Below are 11,836 nucleotides of genomic sequence, written 5' to 3'. Positions count from 1 at the left end.
AGCTTTTCTTCTCCACAACCCCCCACCCATGCACGCTAACAGTTACACACATTTTTCCCTTCTGTGTTCCTCCTCACAAAACCTTGTTCTCGGCAAGTTACCAATCAGTCTTCCAGAGGTATTAATAGACAACACACTCAGGAGTTTCTTGTACTAAGAATATTTGCTTTTTAATCAAGGGCTTCAAGTCTGAAAGGCCTTAAACAGCCAAAGGAATGAATATATAATGGTTGAACCGGAGGCCCACTAACAGACAGTACTGGATATTTGAAGGACATCTTTTCTACCCTGGCCTGCCTCAAGCAAGCTTCAGTCTGGAAGGGTCTGAGCACCACCCTACCCCGCCCCTTTCTCCTCCCTCCCTCTACCTCTGGCCTTGGCTGGCAGTGTATTTGGTTACTGGGATTAGCTAGAGCCCATGCCCCACCAAGGAGATAAGTGGAGGCTGATAAGAGGGGGCTTGCCATTCAGCAAGTCCCAGAAATACCAGTCCCAGAGCTACCTGTGCAGAGCTCATCCTTCCCACCCCCCACTGCTTCTGCTTCTTCTAGAAGTACAGCATCAAGATTAGCTTGTTGCAGTACACAATGCAGGGACTTGGGTAGGAGCCTGACCTCCAGGCAGCTCCCCTTCCATGCCCTTGGGGAGACTGACATGCTGTGATTAAGAGCTTCCTGACCCAATCTCTATCCAAGGCAGATGGACAGACCCCTCTACTGAGGACAGGCCTCTTCACCTAGAGGCAGTCCCCAGGGCCCAGCACTGGTGAGGTTCATAGCAATGTCAAGGCTCCTTCTCCTGTTGCCAGAGGCCTGCTCATGTTCAAGGGACTCAAGCCTGCTGCTTCGTCACCAGCCACTTCCCCTGGGGTTCTCCGATCCTGTCCTGCTCCATCAACTCCAGCATCTTTAGAAACAAAGCACATCTGGCAAAACTGGATTTTCTGTTCCAAAAACTCCACATCCGGTGGGAATGTAAATTGATACAACCACTATGGAAAACAGTATTGAGGTTCCTTAAAAAACTAAAAATAGAACTACCATATGACCCAGCAATCCCACTATTGGGCATATACCCTGAGAAAACCATAATTCAAAAAGAGTCATGTACCACGATGTTCATTGTGGCACTATTTACAATAGCCAGGACATGGAAGCAACCTATGTCCATTGACAGATGAATGGATAAAGAAGATGTGGCACATATATACCATGGGATATTACTCGGCCATAAAAAGAAACGAAATTGAGTTATTTGTAGTGAGGTAGATGGACCTAGAGTCTGTCATACAGAGTGAAGTCAGAGAAAAACATATACCGTATTCTAACGCATATATATGGAATCTAAAAAAAAAAGATGCAGACATAGAGAATGGACTTGAGGACACGGGGTGGGAGGGGGAAGCTGGGGCTAAGTGAGAGTAGCATCGACATACATACACTACCGAATGTAAAATAATTAGCTAGTGGGAAGCAGCAGCATAGCACACGGAGATCAGCTCGGTGCTTTACGATGACCTAGAGGGGTGGGATAGGGAGGGTGGGAGGGAGGCTCAAGAGGGAGGGGATATGAGGACATATGTATGCATATGACTGATTCACCTTGGTGTACAACAGAAACTAACGCAGTATTGTGAAGCAGTTAAACTCCAATAAAGATCAATTAAAAAAAAAACAACTCCACATTTCATCAGATAGCTGTACAGATACACACACACATACATGCACAAAGGTAGACCTGTACACAGGTATGCTCAGACACACTGACATGTACACATACTCCCAAAGATACTGGCCAAAGACACAGCGGTACACACATATGTATGCATATACAGATTCAGGAGTATAAGGTACAAAGCTACACAGATACACACACTCAAAGATGGACACAGACATAAAGGCATATCCATAAACAGAGATGTATAAAACGTACGCACAACACATAAATACATGCTGACTCACACACAGATTTATGCATATTTACAAATATAGATTCACATATACACAGGTATCCAAAGACTGACTCTTGTACACACCAAGATACATATACACATGTGCATGTGTGCGCCCCCAGAAATACTTGTACATTCTCCCTGTGCCCCATGTAGAACTACACCCCCAAAGAAGTCTCTCTTTCTATCCCTCTCTCTCTCTCACAACCCGGGGCTCTCTGTCCTCTGAATACCCAGTTTCCAGTCTGAGTTTCTCGCTTCATCAAGCCCAGATCCTTCCTGGAGCCCAGCCTGGAGCAAAGTTAAGAGCAGCAACAGTGTTCTCTCTCAATGTCCCCAGGATGTGAGAAAATGGGAGAAGCAGAGGAGACCTGGGGCTGTAGAACCAGCATTGGAGCCACACAGCTACAGATGCCCTGACTTTGGGCCCAAGGCCCCGGGATGAGGGGCTTCCCTGGTGGCACAGTGGTTAAGAACCCGCCGGCCAATGCAGGGCACACGGGTTCGAGCCCTGGCCTGGGAAGATCCCACGTGCCGCAGATGCAACTAAGCCCGTGCGCCACAACTACTGAGCCTGCGTTCTAGAGCTCGTGTGCCACAACTACTGAAGCCCACGTGCCTAGAGCCTGAGAAGCCCGCGCACCGCAACGAGGAGTAGCCCCTGCTCGCTGCAACCAGAGAAAGGCCTCGCGCAGCAACGAAGACCCAACTCAGCCAAAAATAATAATAATAATAATAATAATAATAATAATATATTTTTTAAAGGGCCCTGGGATGAGAGGCAGCTCCTTCCTGAGAATGCGGCCCCTCTAGGGAGGGGAGGTAGGCTGGGGACCGGGGAGGGGACGAAGGATTCGGGGGTGCAGTGAGGAGGACAGCCACCCTCCTGGGAATGGGGTGGACAACCATCTCAGAAGAAGTTGGGGCCTCTGAACTCACACACAGGTGGCTGGGAGAGTGGAAAATAGGGGCCATTATCATAAGTGACACAGACACAGGTCTAGAGAAGCCGGCTGCCCCGACAGACTACTTTCTCTTCCCCCCTACGTGGTTAGCCCAGGTGGCACCTCAATGGTCCATCCAATTCTTGAATCCGCCACAGAGCCTCCATTTTGGAAAGCCGCCACTCCCACCCCGCCCCGCACACTTGACTGAATCCAAACAGAGCAACAGGGTCAGTTCCCCACCCCCTCACCAAAGGAGTTCTTCCTCCCAGAACCTGGGGGAGGTGGGGCGCGCGGTGTGGAATCCTCGGAGCCGGAACGAGAAGGACCGCCGCCTGGTACGCACTCCGCCCCCCGCCCCCAGGTGGCGCTGCAGACACACCCCGGGGCCCCGCCCCCGCCCCCGCCCCCGCCCCCCCCATCCGGCGCCCTACTCCAACATCTTTTCCTTTCCTCAAAGTCCCACCCCACTCCCCACGAAACCGGAGTGAATGCTTCCAGGATTTTCCAACCCAGAGTCCAACTCCTCTAAAGTGCTCAATGAAGAAACAAGAGTCAGGAGATGCTGTGGGAAGTCTGGCTTTATGATCCGGAGAGGCTGAGGACAAGTGGCAAGGGTAGGACAGAGGCCACCAGGAGGGCGTGAAGGGAGGATCTCCGTGCCTCTGGCTTGGCTTAGAAGGCGCAGACGAAGGGCAGACGTGTTTTGCATCGAGCTCGTCGCCAGCGACCCCCTAGCGGTAGAGAGCACAGTGATGTCAGCTGCCCACCTGCGTGTGTGGCCTGTGCTCCCTCCTCCCCTCCTCAGGCACCTCATGTGTCATCTTTGCCTGCCGTAGTCATGATCCGATGGCCACGGGTTTCCCACACATCCGGACTAGCCATTGATCTCTTCCCTTGCAGAGGCAATGTGCTAAGTGCTTTATATGGACCATCGTTTAACCCTCACAATGACTCTCCAAGAGGTCAGTGCTGTCATCACTCCCGTTTCACAGATGAGGAAACTGAGGCTTCGTGGGAGTGAAAACTTGCCTGTGTCTCAGCTGGCAAGTGACACAGCGGGGATGTGAATCTCGGCCATCTTACTCCAACCCATATGGTCCAGCCATTGTAATAAGTTCCCTCACATCTGGCAGCCATGCTGTTCAAAGCTGGCAAATTATGTCAGTCATCCTTAATGCCCGCATCTTCACCTCATGCCTCATCCACACCTTACATTCACATCTGTTCCTCCCATCTGTCCCATATTCACTCCTTGTCGCCATCATATCAGAGGAAGGAAAGGAGCCCCCAGGCCCCGAGCCCAGCTTTGCCTGGGAGGATGGAGAGTCCCCATCTAGCCCCTGTACTGGGAGCCTCATCACCTGGTTTTGCTCTAAGGAATCCCTACATCTCAGCCCTCCTCACAGACAGGGACATTGGTTCTCCAGTTGGAGGGAGGGTGTGGGTTTGGGGAGGTGTGTTCAGGCAGCTCAAAGGGACATGTGTGGGAGTCCACCTTGCCACCCCTTCCCCTTGTCCTGGTGCCCGGCCCCCCTCACCTCTGGTGTTCAGGGCCACACAGTGGCCGCACCCATTCCTAGGTTGTCCTGAGGCCCAGTATACAAAATTCCAGGCACTGCCATCAGTCCAGTGAAATTTCTTCCAACAGAACTAGAGAAGAGAGAGGCTGGGTCAGAGGGCAGAGGTCCAGAGAGACAGACAGATTCTGGGTCTCCAGAAAGCCCACTGGGTATCCCTTCCTGAACACTGTATATATAATCTCCTCTCACTGACTACCTGCCTAGGATACCGTTGAGACCCATCCCTGAGCGTTCGCAGGCAATGACAATGGAAGAGCAAACATCACTTCCGGCTATCACACAGAGTAGGCTTCTCCAACTTCACTGTGCACACAGATCTCCTAGGGATCTAGTGAACAATGCGGATTCTGATTCAGGAGGTCTGGGGCGGGGCCCAAGATCGTGCATGTCTAATGAGCTACCCGGTGATGTTGATACTGCTGGTCCGTGAACCACACTTGAGTAGCAAATATAATGGCACTTATTTGTCCACAAGCCCAAGGCCACTCTGAGAGAAGGACCCTACTTTAGAGATGAGGAAACTGAAATTTGGAGGCAGTCATTCAGCTAGTAAGGGACCAAACTAGATATAGAATCTATCTCCTGGTGCCGGGAGTGTGCTGGTAAACGTGTAACAACCAGCTTTGGGGGAAGGTGAGAGGCTAGAGGGAAGAAAGAAACCTGATTTGTAATAATTGTCAATTTCCTTGGTGTAAATACATCCACCATGGCAGATTTCAAGCTACAAGCATGAAGCCACTGAACATGGAGTTAGGAAGAGAAGCACTCAATCATCAGTTCTCCTAAGCCGGTATGAGCCAGCTTCAGCTGCTGGGATGAGGCTTTATGCCAGCAGGTGGTCCCTTGAGGCAATCAGAAAGACCTTCGTGTACCTGGGAGTTGGCCCCTCGCTTACCCGGCCCTTGAGGAAGCCTCCGATCCAGACCTGTGCTTTGTTGATCCTACTGACCGAGACCTGGATGCGATAGTTGGAACAGGAGTTGTGGATGGAGACGAGGTTGCCTCGGTAGCACTTCCTGCATACACTCTGCAGAGAGAAGAGGTGGGGTAGAAAATTCACTGTTTTCTCTCAAGTCCCTGAGTCTCCAGGAGAGACTCCCTCATCCCTTTCCAAGTCAGAAATCAGGGATCTATCGCCCCCCTGAATCCCGTCTCTTGTTCCTTTATTTGGTGTCAGGAACTTCTTGCAGAAAAGAATAATAATATTCAGAATAACTACAGCCACCATTTACTGAGAGTTTACAATGACCCAGGGACTATTCTAAATACTTTCCATGTATTATTTAAATCCTCTCCACAACTCCAACAGGTGGTACGGTACACCTCCATTTTACAAATTGAAGATACAGGAGCCCTGAAAGGTGAATTGACTTGCCCAAATAAAATGGCTGGTGACAAGCAAAGCCAGGATTTAGCACAGGCATATCTTATACCAAAGCTTTTTATCTAAGCCAGTGGTTCTCAAAGTGCGGTCTCCTGACCAAAAATATCACCACCTGTGAATTTGTTATAAATGCAAACTCTTAAGCCCCAGACTTGCTAAATCAGAAATTGAGGAGATGGGACCCAGAAATCTGTGTTTTAATGAGATTTCTAGGAGACTCTGATGCATACTCGGCTTGGAGAACCATTGGTCCAAATGACAGGGGACAGAAGTTTGCCTCCACTCTTGTCTCCTCCACCTGGTCCCCCATAGTAACCTCCCTGCCATTTACCTGAGCTTCCCAAAACGTCGTCGGGGTCTGCACCAACAGGAGGCGGCAGGTCTTGCACCCAGGACCGCCTGGAAGCTGAATTGTGTCCTCTTCCTTAGGGCACTGCAAATCCTTGTCTAGGGCTGCTGGGTCTGACTCCATGGCCCCCTCATCCTCAAACGCATCTTGATAGCTGGAAGCCACAGCGTCCTCTTCCTCCGACTCAAGCACTCCATAATTCAGGGCCAGCTCTCCCTCCTGTTCCCCCGAACCTTCCAGATCCTGGCTCAGGTCAGCCTGTGTCTCTCTGCTGCCCAGATGGGAGGCATCATTCTCTGGAAAGAAGAGAAGAGGTAACCTGCCCTCAGGCCGGGCTCTCTGTTCTTCCAGGACCACGGACAGCTCTGATGGCCCCACTCAGCCTTCCAGGGGACGCCATCTGGAACCAAGACTGGAAGGATCCCTTGGGGGTTGGGCAAGCCAGAATTCTTGCATCACACACCCAAAGGCATGAGAACCTGGCTGACACCACAGGTGGGGTATTTTGGGAGCGGGAGGCAGCACCTATGAGAAGCCCTCATCTTCACAGGTGGGTGTTTTTCCTTGCAAAAGAGCCCTGACGGAAAGTTCAGGTCACAGTTCTGAGTCCAGGAGAAATCTAACTAGAGGTGGGCTGGGTCAACTGAAGAGGGGAGGCTGTGGCCCTGGCTCACAAGAGCAAAAACAGATGCAGGAAAGAGGAGAAAAGAGAAAAATGGATGAGGGCGGAAGGGGAGGACTTACCCAGATACAGAGCAGAAACTGTCCCCAGCAGGACAAGCGGCAGAAGCAGGAGGCATTTCATATCCCCTCAGTCTTGTGACAGGGACACAGCTTCACCTTTCCTCCTTGGGGACTTCTCACGTGTCTGCACGGCCCCTGGCACACAGTGGAGATGCAGTGTTTGCTTCACTGGTGGATTAAAGGGCAAACTAGAGAGCTTCCTTCTCCCCCCGTGAACAGACCCTGAGCTGGAGAGTCAAGAAAAGCACAGGGGGTTGTCAGCTCAAGTACAAAAGACCCTTTTTCCTGAGAGCTCCATCACTGCTCCCTGGGGCAGCACTTAGCTCAGATGCTAGCCGCCATGGGAACAGGTCTGCTCACATTGAGGGCCAATTTCACTCACACTGGGGGTGAAAGGGGAAGGATAGTGGCCATAATGGTCCTAAGGACAGGCCTCCAGGGTGTTTGCCATATAGGGTCCTGCTTCCCCCAGCCCTGGCCCTCTCCTTCCCGGGCAGCCGAGGGAGCACTTACGTCCTCAGAGTCCGGAGCCTCCACTCTCAGTGCCTCTGGCTCCTGGGTGCCAGAGGCAACCCTTATACTGGGCTTTCGGGGAAGTGGGAAGAAGCCAGGACGATTGCCCCAGGCTTGGGCTGGTGGGGGCGGGGGGGGGACAGTGGAGCTGATAAGAGGTTTGCTCTGTCCTCCCACCCTTGGGCCCTGCTCTCTGCTGGGACATCAGGGACCTGCCTCCTGCCATATGCAGGTGCCCAAACATCCTTGTATGCTCGAGAAAGCCCCAGATGACTACTGTCCAGGCATGATTATCAGCACCCCTAAAGGGTCCCAGTCTGAACAATACTCTTTAGCCCCAGGAGCAGTCTTCCTCTGGTCAATATTCCAGCAAATGAAGTGGAGAATCCCAGGGAGAGGGAGACCACAGGAGAGGAGGTGGGAGATGAAGGGGAGACTCAGCCCTTCTGAGCTCTTATCTAGACCAAGTACGTTATGTGCATTGCATCCTTGAAAGCTCACCTTCCTAACCTCAGTCCCATGAAAATGTATGATTAGCCCTACTGCACAGATGTGAAAAATGAGATTCAGAGAGGGAAAGTGACTTGCCAAGGTTATGCAGGAAGTGGGGGAACTGGGATTTCTAAGTCTTTGGGGCTCCCAACATTCTCTACCCACCCCATCTCTCTCTCTCTCTCTCTCTCTCTCTCTCTCTCTCTCTCTCTCTCTCTCTCTCCCACCCTCCCTCCTTCACTCTCTTCCTCTCTCTCTCCTTCTCCCTCTCCCACCCTCCCTCCTTCACTCTCTTCCTCTCTCTCTCCTTCTCCCTCTCCATCTCTTTCTTATCTTTAATATGTGAAAAACTTATGCTCCTTCCTTTATGCTGTGGCTCTAGATCAAGTTTCTCAACCCTTGCACTATTACTATTTGGAGTCAAATCATTCTTTGTTGAAGGTTGGGGGAGGGGCTGTCCTGTGTCTTGTAGAAAGTTTAGCAGCATCTCTGGGTCTCTACCCACTAGATGTCAACCGTGCCTCCCCAGATCATGTCACTCAGAAATGTCTCCACACAGTTTCAAATGTCCTCTGGAAAGAAGAAGTACCCCTGTTGAGAATCACTGATCTAGAACATGCTATTTGGTCCAACCTTGAGGCATATCTTTGTGGTGCGGAGGCAGCAGCTGGAATGGCAACCTTCCTGCAGAGTCATTCAGACGCTCTGTGGGCCAGCCTCCCCACACCACCCCGACTCCCCATCTCCCACCAGCCCTCTTTCATGACCAAGGTCAAGACTAAGGGGAAGGCACTTGCCTCAGGTGCAAAATTTAAGGGGACACTAAAGAACTCAGTAGTCAAGATAAATAAATATTTAATGCCATCTTTCTTAAAAATCAGAATCGATGTAAAGCTACCATGATGAACAAAACGTCAAAATATTAATCAACCAAGTTCCAGCCACATTCACTGCAATCCAAGGAGAGGCCAGCAAGTGCTGAGCCTTGATTTTGCCAGACATCACTGCCAAGAGCTTGTGGCCCTGTCAGGGTGGGTGACTCCACTCTGTGATATCCTAGCTGGGCAGTGCATATTTGTTCCTTGGATTCCAGCCCAGCCCTCCAGCGCTCAGGGCATCAGGGACAGGTCACCCAGAGGGTGAAAAGGCCTGGATTCCTTCCACTCCTCTGCCCTCTCAGGGGACCTACAAATGGGGAAGTATCTGAGTGGTCACTTCTGGGCCTGAATTCAGAGTAACGGTCTCGGCTGTTATCTCCCTGGCCCAACGGACGCAACCCTCAGCTTATCTACCTGACTTGGCGGTTGATTGTCTAATTCCAGGGCCCAAAAGCCTGGTCTCCAGAGTTCAAGCAGGAGACTTCCTTAGCTGGGGAGGGGTGGAAAACTAGCCCCCCTCCCCATTATTCTCCCCAATCCTGGGGCCCAGGCCAGGGGCCTCATTTCACTCAGTGGTTGGGATGAGCAATAAGGTTGGCTACTCCCGTTAGCCAGCACCACGATAAGCTTTACAAGCGTTGTGTCATTTAAACGTCCCTGTATTACACATTAGGAAACGACATCTCAGAGAACTTAAATAAGTTACCCAAGATTACACAGCAGGTCAGAGACGGCCTAAACCAAGACCTTTCGGCTCCCTAGTCACCCCCACGCCTGCCTTCCCTCTACTTCCTCTCTCTGGCCTGCCTCTCCCCGGGGTTGACCTTGGGCAAAGACATCCCAGGGACTTCAGGGCCCTGCTCAGTCACCACGGTGATGTCTGATGTAAAACTGGAAATAACTCTTTTTTTTTTTTTTTTTTGGCCACGCCGTGCAGCATGTAGGATTTTAGTTCCCTGATCAGGGATTGAACCCATGCCCCTCGCAGTGGAAGCGCGGAGTCTTAACCACTGGGCCGCCAGGGAAGTCCGGAAATGACATTTTTGAAGGTCTACCACATGCCAAACACTATGCTTCATTAAGGCTTTCCCATCCATTATCCTACTTACTTAATCTTTACAATCATCCTGCCAATTAGACACTGCCATCCCAGCGCGCAGACCTACCACACAAGCTCAGAGAGGTGAAATAACTTGCCCAAGCTCACACAACTAGTTAGAAGTGGCATGTCTGACCCTAGTCTGTTTGACTCCTACATCCGTGCTTTCTTTGATTCACCCAAATGTGTTACTCCCAGACTAGCCAATGGTGCCCACCTTTTCAGCATCCATGAAACGCCAACTCTCTGGCTTACTGTTTGCATCTATCTTCACAGGGGTTTCAAACTCTGTCTCTCGTCTCAAATGTCCATCCAGCCCCACGTTCTGCAGAGGGCAGCATAGTGTGACGTCTTGATAGAATGGAATCACCATTCCAGGGTCAGCCCCTCTGGGTCTCAGTTTTCCCATCCATAAATTGAGGCTAAGGACAGGACCTACCTCAAATGAGATCAGCTCCAGTAAAGCCCTCAGAACAGCACCTGGCATGTGGAGCTGGGGGTAGCCCTTGTCAGGAAACTGAGACCGAACTGTGACCCTCATCAGCAAGTAAGCGCTGAGAGCTGCTTGAGCTCCCGCTCTGTGTCCGGCATGACGATGCAAGGAACCCTAGGGTTACCATTGTAAAGACACAAGCTGAGCTTCCCAGAGCTTCGTTAGCGTCATTTTGGACAGGAAAAATACCACACAAGCCCTTATTTGGGGACATAAGGCCAGTCCTCTTATTTCATTGAAAGCTTTTTTTTTTGCGGTACACGGGCCTCTCACTGATGTGGCCTCTCCCATTGCGGAGCACAGGCTCCGGACGCGCAGGCTCAGCGGCCATGGCTCACGGGCCCAGTCGCTCCACGGCATCTGGGATCTTCCCGGACCGGGGCACGAACCCATGTCCCCTGCATCGGCAGGCGGACTCTCAACCACTGCGCTACCAGGGAAGCCCTAAAGCTTTTCTTGAGGATGCATCTTTAACATGCATCCTGTAATGTGCACTGTAGCGTGCACTGCTTGAGGCGTTGTCACGGAGGGGATGCACCCACGTAACCCAGGCCAGGTCAAGATACAGGATGTTACCAGGAGCCCAAATGCTCCTTCATGCCCCCTTCTTGACATTAATCCCCCAAAGGAGACCTTTGTGGACTGGAAGTCACGCTTCTGTCACAAACCACTGCCAACAAGAGAGATTTGTGAGGAATAAAACAAGGTCTCACCTGAGCACAAAGTCTCCTGATACAGACACTGGCACCTATTTAGTGCTTAATACATGAGGGGTTTTAAAAAAGAGGGGATGTGTGTATACGTATGGCTGATTCACTTCACTGTACAGCAGAAACTCACACACCGTTGTAAAGCAGCTATACTCCAATAAAGATCAATAAACAATTAAATGAGAGATTTTGTTACTCTTTATTAGTAGTACTGGAATAAAGAGAAGCAATGCCTCCCCACACCAGAATACAAAGTCCATGAGGGCAAGGAGGGAACGTTCTCGCAGTGCATCCTCCACGGCACACAGCACAGGGCTGAACTCGTAAGAGTGTGTCAGAATTCCACCGTCACTGAAACCAAGAGAACAGCAGTTACAAAGGACCTCAGTGTGATTTCTATCTTTTTCAACTTCCTGTGCAACCTTGAGTAAGTAGCCTCTTCTATCTGGGCCACCAGATAGAACGGAATCCCTGGGGCCATCTGTACTTCTAAGAATTTGAGGAGCCCTGGAGGAAATGGGCTTCGGAGCATTGATGCCTTACTTTCTGCTCACCTCCCCATTAGAGGGAGGGTTCAGAATGCCTTCCTTCCTCACCTCTGATTGGGACTCCCTCATCTCCAGCTGGGTTGGAGTCCGATGCCCCAAGATGAACCCAAGGGTAGATGAGTCTCTCGTGCCTCCCCTCTGTGCTCTG

At 51.1% G+C, this 11,836-nt stretch overlaps 1 protein-coding gene across 1 annotated transcript; it reads right to left on the bottom strand.

Annotated features, from left to right (window-relative positions):
* Positions 1–3,570: 3,570 nt before the first annotated feature.
* Positions 3,571–7,016, bottom strand: LOC132493853 (proteoglycan 3-like). Its single transcript, XM_060104752.1, has 5 exons — positions 6,956–7,016; positions 6,194–6,507; positions 5,374–5,505; positions 4,437–4,548; positions 3,571–3,629 (listed from the first exon to the last, which is right to left on the bottom strand). The coding sequence occupies exons 1-5, from the start codon at positions 7,014–7,016 to the stop codon at positions 3,571–3,573; spliced, it is 678 nt and encodes a 225-aa protein (XP_059960735.1).
* Between the last annotated feature and the right edge of the window lie 4,820 nt (positions 7,017–11,836).

Source organism: Mesoplodon densirostris, chromosome 7 (genome assembly GCF_025265405.1).
Source record: "Mesoplodon densirostris isolate mMesDen1 chromosome 7, mMesDen1 primary haplotype, whole genome shotgun sequence".
Classification (NCBI taxonomy): domain Eukaryota; kingdom Metazoa; phylum Chordata; class Mammalia; order Artiodactyla; family Ziphiidae; genus Mesoplodon; species Mesoplodon densirostris.
This window is presented reverse-complemented; position numbering and strand designations above follow the sequence as displayed.

Bases quoted from the DNA above. Each gene is read 5' to 3' on its own strand.
- LOC132493853 (XM_060104752.1), bottom strand. From the start codon at position 7,016: ATGAAATGCCTCCTGCTTCTGCCGCTTGTCCTGCTGGGGACAGTTTCT. The intron at 5,506-6,193 runs GTAAATGGCAGG...TTCTCTCTGCAG, and splicing joins CGACGTTTTGGGAAGCTCAG to AGTGTATGCAGGAAGTGCTA. The intron at 3,630-4,436 runs GTGAGGGGGGCC...CTCTACCGCTAG, and splicing joins TGTGGCCCTGAACACCAGAG to GGGGTCGCTGGCGACGAGCT.